General features: G+C 42.7%; 1 protein-coding gene across 2 annotated transcripts in view; it reads right to left on the bottom strand.

Annotated features, from left to right (window-relative positions):
- Positions 1-20,456, bottom strand: part of LOC140487880 (hepatocyte nuclear factor 1-alpha-like) — a 198,396-nt gene extending 177,940 nt beyond the window's left edge. For both annotated transcript variants that reach the window (XM_072587260.1, XM_072587261.1), the window contains exon 1: positions 20,107-20,456. In XM_072587260.1, the coding sequence (XP_072443361.1) occupies positions 20,107-20,456 (350 nt within the window). The remainder of the gene's footprint in view (positions 1-20,106) is intronic.
- Between the last annotated feature and the right edge of the window lie 2,781 nt (positions 20,457-23,237).

Below are 23,237 nucleotides of genomic sequence, written 5' to 3'. Positions count from 1 at the left end.
AGAAAGGAATTTCATTATTAACCACTTCCAAATGCCAGATCACTTTCAACAATTTGTGCACATTTATCCTCAGGCCACTGTTTCTGAGTGCCTTTTTAGGAATGTATTGTTTACTTTGTACTGCTTTTCCTCATTCTTCCTACCAATATGTATCACTTCAAACTTCTCTTCACTAAATTGCATCTGTCACGTCCCTCCCCCTCTCAGTTCCACCAGCCCAAATATGTCCGCTCTAAGTCCATCATCACTATCTTCCTTGCAGTTCACAAGATTTCCAAGTTTTGTATCATCATAAAATTTTGAAATTGTACACACAGGAAAAGCAATCGTCCTAAAGTTTCAACCCCTCAATACCTTCCTCCGGTCTGAATCAGCTCCTCTTTGTTCTCTGTCATTCAGCCAACTCTGTTATGGGGTGGCACGGTGGCTCAGTGGTTAGTACTGCTGCCTCACAGCGCCAGAGGCCTGGGATCGATTTCAGCCTCAGGTGATTGTGCGGAGTTTGCACATTCTCCCTGTGTCTGTGTTGGTCTCCTCTGGGTGCTCCAGTTTCCTCCCACAATCCAAAGATGTGCAGGTTAGGTGCATTAGCTATGCTGAATTGCCCATAGCATTCAGGGATGTGTAGGTTAGGCAGATTAGTCAGGGGTAAATGTAAAGTAATGGGAAATGGTTTGGCTGGGATACTATTTGGAGGGTTGGTGTAGACATGTTGAGCCGAAGGGCCTATTTCCACACTGTAGGGGGTCTATGATCACCCAGCCACTGTGCATTTATTCCATGGGTTACAATTTGGCTGACAAGTCTGTTGTAGTAAAAACAATGACTGCAGATGCTGGAAACCAGATTCTGTTGTAGTGCCTAATCAAAAATCCATGTAACCAGGTCAACTGTCTTACCCTCAATCAAAAAAATGCTTTTAAACATGTTTCACTTTGGGCTCTCCATGGTTGCCCACATGACTGAACTTTATTCTGGACTGTTGTTTCGAAAAGCTTTCTCAGTTAAACTGATCAGTCAGTAGTCGCACTGCTTATCCTAACACAGTTTGGAAACAGCAATATTTGCGCTTCTCCAGTTCTCTGGAACCAAAGCCGTATGCAGAGAAGATTGGGAGATTATGGTCAGTGCCTTCCCAATTTCCCTCAACACCTTCACATAGATTCCATCCTGCCTTCAATTTTAAGTGAGATTAGCATTTTTACTGCCTCTTCTTTGTCAGTTATCAGCCTATCTCTGCTTTCAGTATGACTTTGGGAGCATCTCCTTTCTTGATAAGCCAGGCAAAGAACTCATTCAATATTTTACCCATACCCTCTGCTGGGATGGAATCATCTTCTGTTTGGTCCTAACCCGGCTGATCCCTTCTTTTTCAATTTACTCCTATTGAAGGTTTTTGGGGTTCCTTTTATGTTAAATGCTGGTCTCTTCTCATATTCACTTTCTTCCATAGTTTATTTAAGACTTGACCTTAGAAGTTCTCAATTGAATTATTAACCTGACATCAGTCATAAGCACCCAATATCTGCTTCATGTTCCTCCCGATCTCCATCGATCCAGGTGCTCTGCCTTTGTATGTCTTACTTTTCCCCATTGTGCGGGTGTACTTCAAATGTACATGAGCTAATTCCTCTTTAAAGTCAGCCTGTTACTTGCTAATTTGTGATTCCAAACTATTTGGGCCAGACCCATTCTCACCCCAAGAACAAGATCCCTCGCCTATTATGATTTGGAGACGCCAGTGTGGGACTGGAGTGTACAAAGTTAAAAATCACGCAACACCAGGTTATAGTCCAACAGGTTTATTTGGAAGCACTAGCTTTCGGAGCCTCACTCCATCAGGTGATTGTGGAGAATAAGATTGTAAGACCTTATAATCTTATTCTCCACAATCACCTGATGAAGGAGCAGCGCTCTGAAAGCTAGTGCTTCCAAATAAACCTGTTGGACTATAACCTGGTGTTGCGTGATTTTTAACTCTGTTCCATTATTAACCTGAAACTATTCAAGGTATGGTCACTGTCCCCTAAATATTCCCCTATTGACCCTTGATCCATTTGATCTCTCTTTTTCCAGAACCAAAGCTAACAATGCTTCCTTTCTTGTTCTGAAAAAAAGATTTCACATTTCTTTCCAGTATTGGCAGTGCAAATTCTACCCTACTTTTCTATTTACTACGTAATGAGAACATGCAATGTTTACTCAGCACTGGTTTAGCACCAATAGGCGCAGCCCACATTGCAGAGATTTGAAGTGTATGGTGAAAAGCTTTAAGTCCAATTCAATGACTGGAAAAAAGCACTTCAACATGCTCATTCTGAAGAGCTATCACAGTACAGAGTTCAATTCCCTTTGCACCATCCAATATATGGAAGACAGTAAGTGTTTATCAACTGTGTTTTTCTGGCAGGTTTGGAGGGTTCATGATGTAAAGGGCCTGTCACAATCACTGATTGCTTTCTTTAACAAAAGAGGTTTCAGTCACTGCTGATTTTTCAACAGCCCACAAGAACAATTTCCATTTCCTTTTAAAATTCCCTCAGTGTTCTACTTCTTGAATAATTGGAGAACAGGATATAGACCAGATGCAGTGATTGATTTGAAAGCCTTCGAGAACCCAAGGGAGAATGCTGGGAGGTGGAGATACAGAGTGTCAAAGCAGATGGGATGGTGGGGGCAGCGTCAATATCTCTTGTCTCTCTGCCACTGGCATTTTATCAGCCATGTGGTGGGTGACGATGACCATCCCTCCCTCAGGCAAGCACATGGGCAAACCTGGTAACCTCCCTCTGGGTTCCGGAATACCTTCCTAATCAAACACACTGGGCACAGATCAGATCGATGCAGACAAGACAGTTAACATGAAAGAACAAAGTAATTTGGATCTAGGATCGAGCTTGGAGGCTTCTACAGAAAAGCGACCATAATATTATATTGAGTTTGAAATGATATTTTAAAAATCAGGATCTTAAATCTGAACAAAGTAAACACTATAAGCATGAGGGTTGTTGAAGATAGATTGATAAACTATTTTAAAAGATACGCGTTCTGAGGATGTGTCACTCGACTTGAAAAGTTAACTCTGATTTCTCTCCACAGATGCTGCCAGACTTGCTGAGTTTTTCTAACAACTTCTATTTTCGTTAAAAGATACAAGGGTGGACAAGCAATGACGAGCATGAAAAGAATCTACATTTAAATCGGTTTCTGTGTGTTTACATTTACTGATTGGTTAGTAGATGGATTGGTTTGCAGAGTCAGGCTCACATATCTCAATCACTGCCTGAGCTCTCACTGTTGCCTCGCCTTCCTTATGCTCACCTAATCCCCATTAGTCCATGGTTGTTCTTACTGGGCTCTGGCCCAGCTCTCAAGGCTCCACAGCCTCACTTACCAACGCTCAACTAACCTGAATCTTGCTTTCAGAATTAGATTTAGAAGAATTAGAACTGCAGTTTGCAACTTTGAAGTAAAATGTGAGTCAGAACGGGCATGAATGTTCACTCCCTGGTGCTGTCAAAATTAGACACAGAATCAGAATTTCCTCCAGTCACAATCACAAAACTATGAAGTCGCTACAGAATTAAAACAAGAAGCCTGAACAATTAAGAGTAGCAACGCTAGGTCAAGAATACTGAGAGCTTTAAGAAGTAGGAGAAAATGAGGATTGCAGATGCTGGAGATCAGAGCTGAAAATGTGTTGCTGGAAAAGCGCAGGTCAGGCAGCATCCAAGGAACAGGAGAATCGACGTTTCGGCCATGAGCCCTTCTTCAGGAATGGAGGAGAGTGTGCCAAGCAGGCTAAGATAAAAGGTAGGGAGGAGGGGCGTTGGAAATGCGATAGGTTTCTTCCTCCTTCTACCTATCGCATTTCCAATGCCCCTCCCCCCCAAGTCCCTCCTCCCTACTTTTTATCTTAGCCTGCTTGGCACACTCTCCTCATTCCTGAAGAAGGGCTCATAGCCGAAACGTCGATTCTCCTGCTCCTTGGATGCTGCCTGACCTGCTGCGCTTTTCCAGCAACACATTTTCAGCTTTAAAAGGAGTAGAAAAGCTAAGTGCAGAAATTTTGATGGTTGTGAAGTTACACTTTCAACACTTGACCAATAGTACATTTAAACTGTGTTCAATGCTAGAGCTCAGGGAGAGAACACAGAACATAACAGCGCAGTACAGGCCCTTCAGCCCTTGCGTTGCGCCAACCTGTGAAACCAATCTGAAGCCCATCTAACCTACACTATTCCAATTTCATCCATAAATTTATCAAATGAACATTTAAATGCCCTTGAAGTTGGTGAGTCTACTACTGTTGGAGGCAGGGCGTTCCACACCCCTACTTACTCTCAGAATAAAGAAACTACCTCTGACATCTGTCCTATATCTATCAGCCTTCAATTTCAAGCCATGCCCCCTTGTGCTGACCATCACCATCCAAGGAAAACAAGTGTCTCACTGCCCACCCTATCTAACCCTCTGATTACCTTATGTGTCTCAATTAAGTCACCTCTCAGCCTTCTTCTCTCCAACGAAAAAAGCCTCAAGTCCCTCAGCTTTCCTCATAAGACCATCCCTCCTCATACCAGGCGACGTCCTAGTAAATCTCCTCTGAACCCTTTCCAATGCTTCCACATCCTTCCTATAACGCGGTGACCAGAACTGTACGCAATATTTGAATTTTCAAAAGAACATTGAAAAACAGTGCCACACAAAGCTGACCTCATTATAACTTCAGTACTTTTTGCATCAAGGTTAAGAGGAGAATGGTTTGACATCAAGGCACCAATTGATCAAGTACGGCACCAAGGAGCACTAGAGGGAGGATACTGATGATTATGTGGCAGCAATGATGGATCTAGATCCTCAAACAGTTCAAGGACTGGAGTGTAGCAAACATAATACTGATGCTTAAAAAAAAATGAGGAAGGGAGAAAACAGGAAAATTTAGACTCATTTAACCAACATCAGTAGCAGGCAAAATGCTGAAATCTATTACCGAAGGAATCACAAAAAGACACGCAGAAAGTCATTATATGATTAAGCACGGAGACTTATGGAAGAGAAATTTGTTTGATAATTCCACTAGGAACTTTTGAGGATGGAACTGTTAAGATTGATAAAGAAAAACCAGCGATGGAACATATTTGAATTTTCAAAACAGCATTCAATACAGTGGCATACAAAGCTGACCTCATTATAACTTTGATGCAAAAGGTACTGAACTTCAGAGAAGACTAACTTTGACATCAAGGCACCAATCGATCAAGTATAACATCAAGGAGTGCCAGAAAAACTGGAGTCAACAGATATCAGGGAAAACTCTATGGGGGTTCGAGCCATCTGTAGATGCTTGTGATTGTTGGAGGTCAACGATTTCAGACTCAGGACATCTCCTCAGGGAATCCTCAGTGCAATGTTGCAGGTCCAGCCATCTTCAGTTGCTTCATCAATGACCTTCCCTCCCTGGTGTAAGCTCAGAAGTGTGAATGTTGCTGATGATTGCACTACATTCTGCATCATTCACGACTCCTCAGAAACTGAAGTAATATATGTCAAAATGTAGCAAAAACCTGAATAATATTCAGGTTTCGGCTAACAAATGTTAGATAAGATTTGTCCACACATGTCAGGTGATGATCATCTCCAAAGAGAGAATCCAACCATCATCCCTTGATACTCAATGATATTACCATTGCTGGAACCCCCATTGTCAACATCCTGGGGTTATCACTGACCAGAAACTCAACTGGACTGACCATATAAATACTGTGGCTACAATAGGAGGTCAGAGACTCGGGTTACTGTGGTGAGTAACTCACATCCCAACTTCCCAAATAATGTTCACCTTCTACAAGGCACAAGTCGGGAGTGTGAAGGAATACTCCCTGCTTGCCTGGAGCTCCAACAGCACTCAATGACAGATCTGAAACTGTAACACTGTTTTGCTCTCCATGGGTAGTGCATAACCTGCTGAGTATTCCCAGCAGGATCTATGTTATTTCCAATTTCTGGCCCCAGTAGTATTCCACATTTCTACTTCTGGTGATGGTTGTCATACGGAACCACACAAGGAAACTACACACCCAACTCTTACCTTGCAACCCCTTATTCTAGTTTCACCACTACAAATTATGCAAATAGAAATGAACAATTTGTTTTGTTTGAACGAAACTAGCAATACTGTTAATACTAAGTACTGTCTCACAAGACAGAATATTCTTTGTCCCTCCCATTTATAGGAAAAACCAGGTGGAAAAGAAATTCACCTTACAATGCAAAGTTCCCCAGAAAACATACCAATATTGTGACTTTAATTTATAATAGTCACTTGCAGAAGATTTTCACAATACTCCACTCAAATCTCCATGCCCTGTCACAGATGGAGTTTACAGAATTAGAAATAAATAGTTACATTTAAAGTTGTTACTCAGACCTGAGGCCCTTCATACACAAAATGCCATATAATGTTATTTTTAAATCTAAATCTGTTTCATCATATAAAATCAGTTCAACAAAATAATGGATCAAATCCCTTTGTCAATATCATTTTGGTGAATGTTGCAAATTTGGTTGATTATAGGCTAGACAAAAAGATTATTTATACTGGTTTTACATCACCAACTGGGTTCCTGTTGTATGATCGCCTGTTTCTAAAGTTTGAACAGTTTAATGTTAAAAAAAAATTAGCTCCTAATGACCTAGGACATTTAAAAATGAATACATTATCTAACCTGGCAATTCCTGGTTGCTACCAAATTTTGTTACAGACTTGTCAATTTTTCCAGACCAGGCAGCAGCCATTTAATATCACAAGTTATTAAATAATGCATGTTGGGCCAAATTGTAGCACTTCTGTTTATGGAAAATCATTCTCAGCAAAGCCCAAATCAGCAATAAAAACAAAACAAAACATGAAAATAACTGAAATGTCTACAAAAAAAAAATCAGTAAGTGTGCATTCCCCCAGGTAAATGGTCCATTGGCATCTTCTATTTTACACTGTTCATTTTCAATACCGACTGTTAGCACAAACATTCAGTCAGACAATTTATTATTTAATTGCCCTTTAAATGGCAAAACAGTGCTTTGACTCATTTATTTCCAGTTCAATCCAATGGATTCTTCCATTGAGAATCACGGCTCACTCCCCTAATGATCAGGTGGGTGAATGCACTGCCAATGTGGTACTAATCCCCACAGAACAGGAAGGTCAGAGCTATCTCTGCCATTTCAGCTCAGTATGTCCTGACACAACTACATGTAGCCATAGTAACTTAGGCTGCTAAGTGTTCCAAATGGGAAAGAAAAGATCCATATTCCTCCTGCCAGGTGTACATATGCAAATGTTCGGTGAGGAACGATTGGAGTCAGGGTTACCTACCTATTAACACCTATATCTCCCTGACACAAATTAAAAAATGGTCCTTGAAATGAATGTCTAGGATTGGAATCAATGGAGAATCTCGTTAAAGTGTTTACATTGGGTTCCTAAAACTGCTGTAGGATGCCACCCAAGTCTCACGCGTAGATATAAAAATATTGAACAGTCTTTCCAATGGAGGAGAAAGTGAGGACTGCAGATGCTGGAGATCAGAGCTGAAAATGTGTTGCTGGAAAAGCGCAGCAGGTCAGGCAGCATCAAAGGAGCAGGAGAATCAACGTTTCAGGCATGATGCCCAAAACATCAATTCTCCTGTTCCTTGGATGCTGCCTGACCTGCTGCGCTTTTCCAGCAACACATTTTCAGTCTTTCCAATGACCCTAGTAGGGAATGCTAGAGACCACACAGCAAGGAGGAGAGGAGATGGTGGCATAGTGATAGTGTTCCTGGACCACTAATGAGAGCCCCAGGGAACTGCTCAGAGGCCATAGATCGAGACATCATACGTGACCTCGTCCTTACCAATCTGCCAGCAGGAGATGCATCTGTTCATAACAGTATCAGTAAAAGAGACCATCGCAGTCCTTGGAGGAGATGAAGTCCCTCCTTCACTTTGAGGATACCCTTCATCATGCTGTGTGGCACGATCACCATGCTAAGTAAGACAGACTTTGAACAGATCTGGCAACTCAAGACTGGGCATCCATGAGGCACTGTGGGCCATCAACAGCAGCAGAATTATACTCCAGCACATCCTGTAACCTCCTGGCCCACCATATCCCCCACTCAACCATTACCACCGAGTGAGCGAATCAACCCTGGTTCAATGGAGAGTGTGGGTGGGTATGCCAGGAGCAGCACCAAGCAGATCTGAAGATGAGATGTCAGCCTGGTGAAGCCACCAAACAGGACTACTTGAATGGCAAAGAGCATAAGCAGCTAGTGATAGACAGAGCTAAGCGATCCCACAACCAAGAGATCAGGCCTAAGCTCTGCATTTCTGCCAGATCCAGTTGTGAATGGTGGTAGATGATTAATAACTCACTGAAGGAAAAGACTCCACAAATGTCTCTATCCTCAACAATGGGGGAACCGTGCAAAAGACAAGGCTGAAGCATTCACAGCAATCTTCAGCCAGATGTGCCAAGTGGATGATGCATCTTAACCTCCTCCAATTATCCCCAGTGATACAGATACCAGTCTTTGACCAATTCAATTCACTTCACATATTATCAAGAAAATGGTTGGAGGCACGAAATATGGCAATTGCTATGGGCCCCGATAACATTCCGGCAATAGTACTGAAGACTTGTGCTCCAGAGTATGCCACTCCCCTAGTCAAGCTGTTCCAGTACAGTTACAACACTGGCATCTACCCGACAATGTGGAAAATTGCCCAGGTACGTCCTGTAGATAAAAAGTAGAACAGATCCAACCCAGGCAATCAGTCTACTCTCGATCATCAGTGAAGTAGGTTCTTCAACAGTGCTATCAAGCAGCACCTGCTCAGCAATAACCTGCTCAGTGGCACCCAGTTTGGGTTCCATCAGGGCCACTCAGCTCCTGACCTCATTACAGCCTTGGTTCAAGGATGAACAAAAGAGCGGAATTCCAGAGGGGAGGAGAGAGTGACAGCCCTTGACATCAAGGAGTCCTTCAAGACAGGAATTAATGGGTATCGGGGGTAAACTCTCCGGTGGTTAGAGTTATATCTGGCACATATGAGGATAGTTGCGATTGTTGGAAGTCAATCATCTCAGCTCCAGGACATCTCTGTAGAAGTTCCTCAGGGTAGTGCCCAAGGCCCAACCATCTTCAGCTGCTTTATCAATGACCCTCTCTCCATCATAAGGTCAGAAATGGGGATGTTCACTGATTGCACATTTTCAGCACCATTCACAATTCCACAGGTACAGAAGCAGTCCATTTCAAATACAAGAAGATCTGGACAATATCAAGGCTTCGGCTGACGAGTGGCAAGTACCATCATGTCACTCCCAGTGACTCAGAGTCAATGCGGACCTCACTAGTCATCTGGAGATCATACTTGACCCTGGTTCGCTCAGCAATGAAGCACCCTCGCCCAGAGTTCGTTGATGACACTGCACACTGCTGAGACTTGTCAGCCTCAGATCAGTGGCTTTACTCTTGCCTCTGACTCACATTTGTCAGTATGTGTACCTCTCTGATCAAGACAGGACAAAAATCTGGAGGAGTACTGCATTGTTCTATCTCAGCTGGATATTAAAGATCCCATGACACTACATGGAAGAAAGGTCGGGGATTTTGACCAATACTTATCGCTCGATCAACTCCACCAAGAATTCAATTACCTGTTGTTATCACATTGTTTTTATGATTGGTTAGTTTCTGTCTCTTCTACATTATAACAATGGCTATATTTGCACTTGAAGTTCATCATCTGCAAAGCAGTTTAGAAAGGTGGCTAGGGTTTTTGGGGGAGGGTTGGAAACAGTGATTGAGAATTGGTTATTACAAATTTAGCAGTTACTAAGATTATTCCTTGCTAAATTGCCTTTGAGCCCTGCTTTTGAATTGTTGTGGGTGTGAGTGTGACAGTCAGGTTCCATTGATAATTAAATGTGGCTTTTAATACTTGATGTAGACAAGGATTACACATCAATATGAGGCGTTCACTGAAATTCAATAATGTGATGGCCTCACATCAGAGGTGAGTGCATTTCCATCCTGTTAAATCAGCCATGGAGAGAACAGCTCTCTCCTCAAGTTGCACGGGTTGGCTGCTTCTGAAATACCATCTTTACTTCTAACGATGATCAAATGAAATGTCTTTCTCACACATTTTAGATGTTTAGAACCTGGTAACCAAAAGCATGAAGTAGCAATTCAGAGGGACAACATTCCAAATAATACTTTGATAATAGTGAAACATCACACAATCCTTAGAGCTGACTTTAACACAATTGTCTGAATGGCCTCCTCTGTGCGGACAATTTGATGTACACCATTAGATATGACAAGGTGGTAGCGGAATTATAGGCCACTACAGGTTAAGACACTTTCCAAGTGTGGTAATGATATTTCTGTCTGTTGTGTCATACTGTTTTGAAATGATTAGATTAGATTCCCTACAGTGTGGAAACAGGCCCTTCAGCCCAACAAGTCCCCAATGACCCTCCGAGGAGTAACCCACCCAGACCCATTTCCCTCTGACTAATACACCTAACACTATGGGACAATTTACTGTGGCCAATTCACCTAGTCTGCACATCCTTAGACTGCGGGAGGAAACCGAAGCAAACCCACGCAGACACGGGGAGAATGTGCAAACTCCACATAGACAGTCGCCCAAGGTTGGAATCAAACCCAGGTCCCTGGTGCTGTGAGGCAGCAGAGCTAACCACTGAGCCACCGTGCCACCCCATGCTTACATTCAAATAGTATTTACTTTCTCTTGACCATGTTTACAAATTAGCATCAGAGAAAAAAAAATCAATTGTCCATAGCATCCAACCACAGCTTTCGACCTGGGAACCAGGTAGAACACAAGGGCTTTGTTTGAGGAATCATTTCAATTGCGCAGTCACAGCATGCAATCAGATGAAATGTTTAAGATAGTTCCTATTATAATAATCTCAGCTCAGACTGCAAAGGTCTATGGGCTCAATGAGTGTAGGAAATGCTTCGGCACAACATTGAGGGCCAAAGAGCCTGTACTGCACTGTAATGTTCTATGATCTATGTCTTTCGTTCTAATGGAAGATTGAAGGCCCATAATACAATAGGATTTCATTTCACCGATTTATGAGATTTGGAAGGAGAACCAAGTGATGAGCAACCTTAAGTTGAAATAGTAACCCTTATCAAACTCCAAGAAAAAATATTCCAGAAGATTTTAACCCTTATCAATTGACTGTAAATTCATTGCTTTCAAGTATTTAGCCCTATCAGGTTTTTGATATATTGTTTGGCCTCTGTTATATATTAACTAATAAGTAAAGCCAACACTGGATTTAGCCTTTATACATTGATCGCCATTTTGAAAGAAATAAGAGTGTGGAACTAAGAGACAAGTTGTGTAACCCCATTAACTACGCCTCATAATTAAGGCTTAAAGAAGACCATAGTTTCAGATTCATGACCTGAGCACATTTACAAGTTACTTTTCCAAATGTGGTTATGTCAGGCAACCTCCTAACTAACGCACAGTGAAATGCAGGAATTCAATAGTGTCCAGATACTCTCTTTATGTGATACTGGTTGAGGGATAAATATTGACCAGGATGAAGGGATAACTCCATGCGTTCTTAAGGACAGTACAAACTTTCTGCCTGCAAGGCCAGTCAAGCCCTTTGCTTCACTGTAGACCTCTGTCTGTAATACCCTGGAGTATTGGCCGACATTATGCCCTATACTCCCTGGAGTGAAATCTCAACGGACAATCTTCTGAATGAAAAGCAAACATTACACTGTTGATCCAAGTCTGACTCCATTTCAGGTTAGACCATGCTTTACGACTACCACTTAACATACAAGGGGATAAAATCACCTCTTAAAAACACCTCCAAACACCTGGAAAAATTCAACTGGGGCAACCAATATAGCCCAGGGAGAGAATTGGTCCTCCAATAACAGGCTGGTTCTCTCTCAAAAGAAACTGGAGAGAGACACACAACCCATGAGTGGAAGAGCATCGTGGGGGAAGGAAAAGGAGGCTGCACGAACAGGAAGGAAGGTGAGAAGGAAATTACAAGAGGAGGACAAGGAGGCTCCAAGGGACTTGAGAAGAGGGAGGAGCAGCAAAGTGGACGAAGGCACAGAGAGAAACGGTGAGAAGTAAAGGGGTGTTGTGGCGAAGGGGGGGGGGGGGGGTGGGGGGAAGAGTAAAGGGGGAGGGGGGGAGGAGAGAGAGTAAAGGGGGTGATGGAGGGGAGTAAAAGGGAGAGATGAGTGTAGGAATGAGTGAAGAATAATATGGGGAACACTCTTGTAATGAAGAGAGCACCAATGTTCAATTTATGTTTGAATTTGAGATCTGAGATGTAGTAAAAGGGTGGTAAATGCCTAATTAAAACCTTCTAGCCTTGTACAAATGTGATGGTAACTTACTAGTTGTGATTTTACCAGCCTGTGAAAAGGTGTGTTTAGGGTGATGGCTTTCTCATCGTAGAAGTTTGTATCAGTTACTTTGAAAAACACTTTTGTCGCCAATTTATGCCTGCTGTATTGCACCAATTTAAATCCTGCTCTGTCTGTCTGAGAAAGTAATGTGTGCCTTCCTTTAAACATAAATGGTAATTATTCAGGCTGTTGAAGTGAGATCGATCATATTCTCTGAGACACAGGACAAACTTCTCACGAATAAGACAGGATGGAAATGATGCATAAGCAGCATTCAGCATGTAGGGTGGTTCAGTGGTTAGCATAACCACTGCACAACACCAGGAATCTGGGTTCGATCCCAACCTCGGCAAATGTCTGTGTGGTGTTTGCACATTCTCCCTCTTGGATTTCCTCTGGGTGCTCTGGTTTCCTCCCACAGTCCAAAGATATGCAAGTTAGGTGGATTGGGTATGGGGAACAGGACAGGGAAGTGGGACACTCTTCAGAGGATCTTCAGTGGAGTCATTAGGCCGAATGGCCTGCTTCCACTCTGTAGGGATTCTTTGAGCTGCTGAACTACCACACTTATACGTTGGTCAAAAAGGATTGCCACACAATAGGATCATGGTTCCCACACAATTATACAGTCAGCCCACAGCTTATAAAGTCACAGCTCTCCACTGAGAATGACCAGAAGCCTGCAGAGAGAAGTGCACAACAAACATGAAAGAACACACCCAGACAATAAACAGTCGGAGAGAGAGAAGTCAAACACAGCTAAACCATGGATGACACATCTGAAGACTGAGAATGGCCAAGGGCAAAATCCATATCTCCATAAATCTGTACCACAACAAAACCTGGAAGAGTTGTTAAGCTACTGAAATAATATCTGGACTTGTAGATGTCTGTACTCAAAGTTTACAGTCTATGTACAAATAATATTGCTATTACCCAATTCTTATGCATTTTCACTACCTTTGGAAAACAAGGGGATAATGCATTATTTTTCAACATTTACAAAGCTCAATATGCATGTCATCACACAACCAGGGGTCATAATCAGGTGGAACTGGAGCACCCTAGCATGTATCCAGAGATTACTCTGTACAAATTTAAGTACAGATTGTCAACTTAATTGAATCAACATACCTCCTCTGTATTACATTTAAATGCTAGAAAAATATTCTGCAAAGCCAACTCTCAATCTCTCCAATTCTCCACATGAGAGACGTGGATTTGAATTCTGAATTTCGCCAAAATGTAAAAAGTATTTAAAAATCAATCCACATCTATATCAGCCAAGTATTGTACAGTTGAAGGATAATGTTGCACTTGCCAAACCTTGGCAGCAATCTCTCTCCAAAGGCCCTTCTCATTCTTAGGCAGACCCTCAACACTGACAATGACTCTCTTCCACACCAGAATTGTAGGTCTTGCAGTGACTAACTGATCTCATGGTGGATCTGCACACACTACCAAGGTGGGCAGAAAGGCAGAGAGTGGGATCACTCTGTTGTTCCACATGCTCCTTCCACCGTTTAAGTTTGGCCTCCACTAGTGACCTGCCAGAGATGCCCAAGGTGGTTGGTATGTTCACTAGGCAAATAAAGATCTCTTTGAGTTGGTAGGGATAATGCAGTTTTTTCAGGAAGGCTTAGAGGGCATTTTTGAAGCACTTTCAATACCCTCCCAATGACTGCTTGCCATAGAATCATATAGTCCCTACAGCAGGCCATTCGGTCCATCAAGTCCACACCAACCCTCCGAAAAGTATCCCACCCAGACCCACTTCCTGCCCAATCCCTGTAACCCTGCATGTCGCATGGCCAAACCGAAACGTTGATTTCGCTGCTCCTTGGATGTTGCCTGAACTGCTGTGCTCTTCCAGCACCACTAATCCAGAATCTGGTTTCCAGCATCTGCAGTCATTGTTTTTACCAAACCACCTAACCAGCACATCTTTGGCCATGGTGGAGCTTAGAGTGGAGAGAGTTGGATTTAGGAGTCCTACATCAGGTGGACAGAAGAGGTGGCCCAGCCAATGAAGCTGATTGACCATAACAAGTGCCTTGATGCTGAGGACTTTGGTCTGAGAGAGGGCACTGATACTGACAGCAAATTTTCAGGATTTTGCAAAGTCAAAAGTATTGCTCGTGATTTTTCTCTTTGGATTTGAGATGTCGACTGCTCGTTTGTTCATTTGTTTTGAATACATAACTGATTTATTCAACTTTTCTCCAGCATATTAACCTCTACAGTGGGACTGGAAGTTATTAATGTAAGCAGAAACAGCCTCAAATGAACATGGATCAATCCAGGATGCAACTTAAAAACCCAATCACTGCGGTGACTTGAGAGTTCCCTGGTGCCGCAATAAATTGGATGACCACCCTTTCCACAGACAGTGCAGATGAATGGTCTTTCCCCACTGTGAACTGGCTGATATGTCAGCCGGATAACTGAGTTAATCCCTTCCCAAACTCACTAGATGGAGCACCACTCCCCAGCACCTTGTTCAAATTGCTGATATATTAGAGAATGGTAAGTAACACTGTTACCCTGTGGACCATGACTTGGTACCCGGATTCAAGGTCTTTGTCATTAAACTATGCTCCTCAGACAGCCAAAGGCTACAGTGCACATTGGAGATGATGTTGAGTTTCATGATGTGTCCTTCAGGGAAGTCAATGTGCCATTGTTAACTTGTCTGGTCCATGTATAGCTGCAGACCAACAGCCAATGAGATTGAACGCCAACATTTCTCTGATATGGGCTTATAATTCACTCAATCTGATCAAAAACAGCTACAATAGGCCACAGCTCGCCACCACCTTAAGGATGATAAGTGAATGGCAATTTTATTGCCAATGACGTGGGAGCAAATGAATCAATCAAGTAGGTCATTCCTTTATTTATTAACTATTTCTACTGACAGAAAATTAGCCTAGTTTAATTTGAGGCATGCATCTTATTTCACAATCAATCAATTATTATTCTACAGCAACCCTAAAAGATCCATTTGAACAAGGAAGAGGGAAATGTGCCCATCGTGGTATTGACATTTGCTGTCAACACTAAATTAAAGGGCATGGCAAAATAAGGAACAAAGCAAAACAAAACAAATCACAGGAAGACTTAAACAGGTTAGAGAATTGGCAGATGCAGTGAAATGATTCATTTTCAAAAGAAGATGAACATCACAAGAACAGGGACAGGCCTTCAGACCTTTGAGCCTGCCCTATCATGTAGTGTGAGTATGTCTGATCTGTGAATTCATTCCGGGCCGTTACCCTAAACCCTTAATGCTTTTGGTTAACAAAAATCTACCACTTAGATTTATAATTCACAATTGGGCTATCAGTTGTTATTTGCAGAAGACATTTCTGAGCTCCAAGCTCCTTTGAAGCAACAAGAGTTTCCTAATTTCACTCATGAAAGATACGCCTCTAAAGCAGAAATAGTTCCTTGCTATTTATCCAACAGTTCCGTTTAATATCTTGAAATCTGCGACCAATTCAACTCTTAACCTTTTTTAATTTCAGGGAATCCAACCCAAGTGTTTACAATCTCTTCAACCTTTGAAGTAGGAGTAGCATTCTGCTCCCTGGAATCAGCCCGAAAAGCTAAGGCAGGTATATCCATCCTAAGGTGTGGTGCCCTGATCTGGCCACAGGGAATGGCACATTATACACTAGAAGATAACTGTACTTTGAAACAGAGTCCAAATCCACAATTCTACTGAGAGCTTTATTTCTGATAACGACACTGCATAAAACTCACACCCTACAGATTACTTCTTATATTTATACAAGCAATTCAAATTCAATTAACTCTTCATTAGTACATCCATCATCCACCATCCTCTCATTCCGTCAAGTCTCAGGTATTCCTTCAGACCATATGAGATGATAACAATGGAAAAATACACATTGTGGCAGGTGGAAGTGCAGACAAAAGGAAACAGAACAAAAATGGCATATGAGATTCCAGGTTGCAATAAGTACATGGCCATTAAATATAGAAACAAGGAGGTGAGTATGTATCAGAAACTGGTTTGCAGTATTGCTGGATATTCCACCTGTGGCAAGAGAAACGCTAAAGCAAATATTCACTGGAATAAATGAAAAGGGATAAAGTTGTGAAGAAAGATGTCCAAATGTTGAGGCTTCTTTTTGTGCGGTAAACAAGAAATGTTATTTGGTGCAGTTCTAATGGGCGTTCTTCAAATTTATCAGAAGATTTTGTGACTGCAATCATCAGGTGCAAGCAAGGAGGATGTAAAGAAATGACTCCTGAACGAGTTGGACCGAAGGGTGTTTCCGTGTTGTACATCTCTCTGACTCTAAGTGGTTAGTACACATTTATTCAACTGAAGCTACTGAGGTTCCCGCTTCTTGTTGTATACTAATGGCCTAGACTTTGGTGTGCATGGTCTACTTTTAAAATCTGCAGATGACACAAAACTTAGAAATATTGTGAACTGCAAGGAGGATAATGTAAAATTTTAAAAATAAAAAGGACATGGATGGGCTGATGGAATAGTCAGACATGGCAGTTAACATCTTCTAGGAGAAAGTGAGGACTGCAGATGCTGGAGATCAGAGCTGAAAATTAGATTAGATTAGATTACTTACAGTGTGGAAACAGGCCCTTCGGCCCAACAAGTCCACACCGCCCCGCCGAAGCGTAACCCACCCATACCCCTACATCTACATTTACCCCTTACCTAACACTATGGGCAATTTAGCATGGCCAATTCACCTGGCCTGCACATCTTTGGACTGTGGGAGGAAACCGGAGCACCCGGAGGAAACCCACGCAGACACGGGGAGAACGTGCAAACTCCACACAGTTTGAACCCGGGTCTCTGGCGCTGTGAGGCAGCAATGCTAACCACTGTGCCACCGTGCCGCCCATAATTCCCGAAGAAGGGCTCATGCCCGTAACGTCGATTCTCCTGCTCCTTGGATGCTGCCCGACCTGCTGCGCTTTTCCAGCAACACATTTTCAGCTCAAGGCAGTTAACATACAATAGAGTGAAGGGATTTATTGTGTTGAGAAGAATGCAGAAAAATGGTCACATCTACATCAACAATTCCAAGAAGGACCTAGATGTAAATGTGCATTAATCGTTGAAGGTGATTGAACGGGTTAATAATGTTTACAGAATCTCAGGCTTTATAAGAGGGAGCATAGGGAACAAAAGCATGAAAGATCTGATACACCTGGTTCAGCTTCACCTGGAGAACACTGTCCAGTTCAGGGAATTACTTAAAATGTGAAACTATTTCAGCAGGGTTTAGGGAAACAATTCCACGGAACATAGAATCCCTATATAGTGTGGAAGCAGACCCTCTCAGAGTCTGTCACCCAAATCCCTACATTTCCCATGGCTAACCATCCCTGGACACTATGGCCAATTCACCTATCTCCATAAACTGGAACACGCAAAGGAAACCCACACAGTCAGGGGGAGAACATGCAAACTCCACACAGTCACCCAAGGGTAGAATTGAACCCAGGTTCCTGATGCTAGGAGATAGCACTGTCATCTACTGAGCCAACATGCCATCCAGATTAGGGACTTTAGTTATGAAGACAGATTGAAGAAGTTGGAGCTGTTCCCCTTGGAGAAGTGATTTGATCGAGGTGTTCAAAATCAGGAAGAAATCTGGGCAGATAGAGAGAAGCTGGTCCTATTGATAAAAAGGACCGAGCAGGCAAAATGGCAGAGGTAAAAGAAGCGATGCGTAGGAAGAAAAAACATGGAAGCCAATCCATTTGTAATTTTCAATTAAAACTGGATCACTATCTGAAGAGGATTAATTTGCAAGGCAAGGGAGTGGGACCATGTTATCTGCATTGGCAGAGGGCTAGCACCAAAACAGTGAGCCGAGTTGCCTCTTCCCGTGCTGTGGCCATTCTGTAGTTCTCTCGTTCTGTTTTTGGATGAGCAAATGCACCTGTCTTTAGGCCACAGGTGGTTTTGAAATGAGATAAATTCAGTTCAGCAATTGTTCAAACTGCAGTATAAAACGCATCGGGGTCTATCTGAAACCAGACAGAGAAAGGCCTCTTCTGAAATGGTGACAGATCCCAAATTCTGAACCAGGAGGCCTGGGTTCAAGTCCCACCGGCTCCTGAAGTGAGTAATAATATGTCTGAAACAGACTGATTAGACCGTTTCTATAACACAGACCTGCAAATATTTTCAACTCAACTCAAACAGCCTGGAAAATACTGTGAAAATATTGTTCCTAAAATCAACCATTTTGTACAACATCTCGTACGGTTTCCCTCATACGTGCTAATCCTGAACTACTTTTTTATTGAACTGTTGATGTTGAGCTACTGATAAAACTTGCAGCCGGAGCAAAGTCCAAATCTTGAAACAAACAACAGCCCGAGTTTCAGCGCGCCTTTCCCTGCTTTTACAAACTCCATTTGTACTTTGTCTGGGTGCTGTCAGATTTACTAAAGGGCTCTGTCCTGCCGTTCTGCTGCCTGTCAATCGCGATCCCGATTAGGCATCTAACCGGAGTGTGGTTCGCTTTCAGTGGGAGCTGGTTTGACTATTTCGTGTCCATCCCCAGAACAAGCCAAAACAACACTTTGACCCGCCCAGTGAACTGCCAGTTTCCACCCTCGCTAATGAAATGTATCCAATTCACAACAACAACCCCATCGTACAATCAATGGATTCAAATCACAATCATCAATGCCAAAGTATACTGCACTAAATAAAACTATACTGCTAGCTAGTCATAACCAACTTTTAAAAAGAAAATCAAACTTGCTTTAACCTACTGGAGAACTTTGCTATTCTGAAAGTTTGCAGATGTGATGACAACAAGATAATTACTTAGGACTGCTCAAATATTCGATACTTGTTTTAAAACTCTTCTTGTAGTTTGCTAAACCAACAGAATTCATTAGTACACACAAGTCATGCACAAACGCACTGCAATAACTCCAGTTATAAGCAGGCCTTTTTAAACGCAAAAAGGGGGAGTGAGAAATCGATGATTTTTTTTGTATTAACCCGCTTTGTGCAATGTTTTAATGTGACTACCCAGGATCTGTAACAGACATTCCTTTTACATCCTTCCCCCCCGCCCCCCCGTGAAGTTTCATCATTTCATTTTTAAACAAGATTTAATTATAAATGGAACTCAATCTGAAGGATTATAAAAAGGGTAAACATTAATTCCTTTTTACCCAGACTTTGACACAGGGTCGCTGAGTGGCGTGAATTTGTTACAATCACCTTGCACGAAGGGTATAGACAATTGCCAACACCATTACCCACAAATTAATTAATAACAAACGAGGATATAACTTTAATCTGAACAGGCATTCCATATCTGTAATACTTCCGGACGTCCTGTATAATCAGTAGTTAATGATCAAATATAAGCAAAAAGGGACGGCTATGCTATTGTAGTTTATATTTTGCAAAAAGCACAAAGAAATAACAATCACTTGGATAATTAGTAACTAGTTGTGGCACGCCTAATTCAGCCAAGCGGTTTCCCATCACACTTGCACAGAATGGGCTGCACAAGATCAGGGAACAGTACCTGCAGCAACAAGTTCTCACAGAACATCAAGGTGGGGAAACAAGTGGGAGGGTTTCTTACTGGAGAAACTGTTCCACGATCGCCTTCTGCTGAGCGGCTTCCTCCGGGCTGAGATTGAGCGGTTCCTTCAGGATGGCCGGAGTGTCGTAGTCATCATCGCCGTCCTCTGAGCTCTCATCCCCGGAGAGTTTGTCGGGGTGGCTGTGGCCGTTCAGTAAGGCCGGCAGGGATTCGGGTTTGGAGGCATCGCTGGGGAGGATGCTGAGCGCTGAGCCCTGAGCCTCCTCGCTCTGGCCAGTTGGATAAGGCTCCAGTTCCTGAAGAGCTTCGACCAGGGTCTCTTTGGTGAGCCCAGAGCCAACCAATGCGTTGACCAGCTCCTGCTGCAAGGCTGTCAACTTGGTCACCATCTCCCACCAACACCTACCCCCCCCCCCCCCAAAAACAAAACCCACTCAGCCTAAACTTGTAACAATCCACTCTCTTCCCCCTCTTTAGTTCCAATTTATTTACCCCTCGCCATGACAAGATGTCCTTTGATGTTATGGAACTCTTTCCACATGTTCAGTTAAATTGCAAGCTCTTCCAAAAACAAGTAAGTCACCAAAACCATTAGTTTCTAAACCAGAAAGTGACCCGATTTGGTCATCACCAGCGTGGCCTCGGTTCCTCTGTTTACATTCGAACTGGGCACATTTTCCTGGGTTCACATTTATCCATCCGCTCCTGCAGCCATTGGACTTTGGACCCCATTTTAACTGTTGTACAAAGTGCAGGGAAACATGTCAAACACTCAAACTGCATTCAATCGTTACATTAAAAACAATTCTTTTTTTTGCCCCCACCCCCCATCTTTCTACACCTGAAAGGCTTGAAATAATAAAAGCTTTTCCTTTGCAAATCCAATTTTTTTTTCATAGCTCAACCCCCACCATATGTGTTTAAATATTTATTTTCAGCTCATGTTCAATATTGATCCAGATATCAGACCCAATCAGCTGCTCTCTAGCCACCTATCAGTTTGAACTGGAAGATAGGTACAATGGTCACATGTTTTCTGGCCTACACCCAGTTGAGACAGGATTACTAGTTCTCCTGACATTCTGGTCGTGTATTAAAAGCAGACTCCATATCAATTGAGAGAGATGCATGGCGCAGAAACAAGAAAGGAACATGTGTAGGTGCTTTCACAATGTCAGGGTTTACAAGTCAAACTGCTATACTGCTTTTGATGAAGGGATGATTTGGGGTACTTTGTAGGGGCTGCTGGGAAGGAAATAGGACAAAGGAGGCACCCTCCGACACAAGAGAAAACGGTGGGATGTGTCTCCCTCATGATCAACACTGACTGTGCCTCTGCAAAGAATGGCAAAGAGAGTGCACTTGCCCTCTTGAATAAACAACAGCAGAAATAAAATCAGAAAATACTGGAGAAATTCAACAGCATCTGTGGAAGGAGAAACAGTTAATGTTTCAATTCTGGTCGCCATAATACAGGAAGGATGCAGGGGCTTTGGAGAGGGTGCAGATGAGGTTTAGTTACTTATTCATGATATGAGGGGGGGTCGCTGGCTAGGCAAGCATTTATTGCCAAACCCTAATTGCCCAGAGGGCAGTTAAGAGTCAACCACATTGCTGTGTGTCTGGAATCACATATAGGTCAGACCAGGTAAGGATGACAGTTTCCTGCCCTGAAGGACATTAGTGAACCAGATGTGTTTTTCTGATAATTGGCAATGGATGAATGGTCATCATTAATCACTTAATTCCACCCATTTTATTGAATTCAAATTCCACCATCTGCCATGGTGGCATTCAAACCCCAGTTCCCATTAACGAAGTCTCTACGTCCCAGTGATAATACCACGAGGCCATCACCCATCCCATTTACCAGGATGCTGCCTGAGCTATAAGGAGAGGGGAGAAAACCCCAGTTGTTTTCTCTGGAGGAGCGGAGGCCGAGGGTAGACATGACAGAAGTCTATAAAATTATGAGATGCATAGATAGGGTTGACAGTCAGAACTTTTCCCCAATTGAAACAGGGAAAGGTTCTGACTGTGTAGGGGGCATGCATTTAAGATGAGAGGGAGAAGTTCAAAGGAGATGCGAGGGGCAAATCTTTTACAGTTATCTGGAACACACTGCCAGGGTGGAGGTGGAGGTGGACACAATCGGGTCATTTAAGGGACTTTTAGACAAGCAGATGAATATGAAGGGATATGGACCAATGGCAGGCAGAAGGGATTAGTTTAATTTGCTGTCCTGCTTGGCACAACATCGTGGGCTGAAGGGCCTGTTCCTGTGCTGTACTGTAATATTTCTATTTTTTGGAGAGGGTGCAGATGAGACTTACTTACTCATTCATGGGATGAGGGTATCACTGGCTCAGCCAGCATTTATTGCCCATCCCTAATTGCCCAGACGGGATCATCTGAATCCTCTGTAAGGACATCTGTAAGGACATATGACTTACAACATCTCTAATAAGGAAGTTAGCATTAAGGCACTTTACCTGAATGCTCGTAGCATTCATAACAAAGCCGATGAATTAATGGCACAGATAATAGTGAATGATTATGATGTAGTAGGCATCACAGAGACTTGGTTACAGGGGGGTCAGGACTGGCAGTTAAACCTCCATGGTTTTTCAACTTATCGAAAAGACAGAGAGGTGGGCAGAGGGGGTGGGGTTGCCTTGTTAGTTAAGAACAAAATTAAATCTATGGTATTGAATGACATAGCGTCGGATGATGTGGAGTCTGTGTGGGTGGAATTGAGGAACCACAAAGGCAAAAAAACCATAATTGGAGTTGTGTACAGACCTCCTAACAGTGGTCAGGACCAGGGACGCAACATGTACCGGGAAATAGAGAAGGCATGTCAGAAAGGCAAGGTTACATTGATCATGGGTGACTTCAATATGCAGGTGGACTGGGTAAATAATGTTGCTAGTGGATCTAAAGAAAGGGAATTCATGGAATGCTTACAGGATGGCTTTTTGGAACAGCTTGTCATGGAGCCCACAAGAGAGCAGGCTATTCTGGACCTAGTGCTTTGCAATGAACCAGACTCTATAAAAGATCTTAAAGTAAGGGAACCCTTAGGAAGTAGCGACCATAATATGGTAGAGTTCAGTCTGGAGTTTGAAAGGGAGAAGGCAAAATCTAATGTAATGGTGTTACAGTTGAAT

Source organism: Chiloscyllium punctatum, chromosome 17 (assembly GCF_047496795.1).
Source record: "Chiloscyllium punctatum isolate Juve2018m chromosome 17, sChiPun1.3, whole genome shotgun sequence".
Lineage (NCBI taxonomy): Eukaryota > Metazoa > Chordata > Chondrichthyes > Orectolobiformes > Hemiscylliidae > Chiloscyllium > Chiloscyllium punctatum.
The sequence above is the reverse complement of the archived record's forward strand: the minus strand, read 5'-3'. Positions and strand labels throughout refer to the sequence as shown.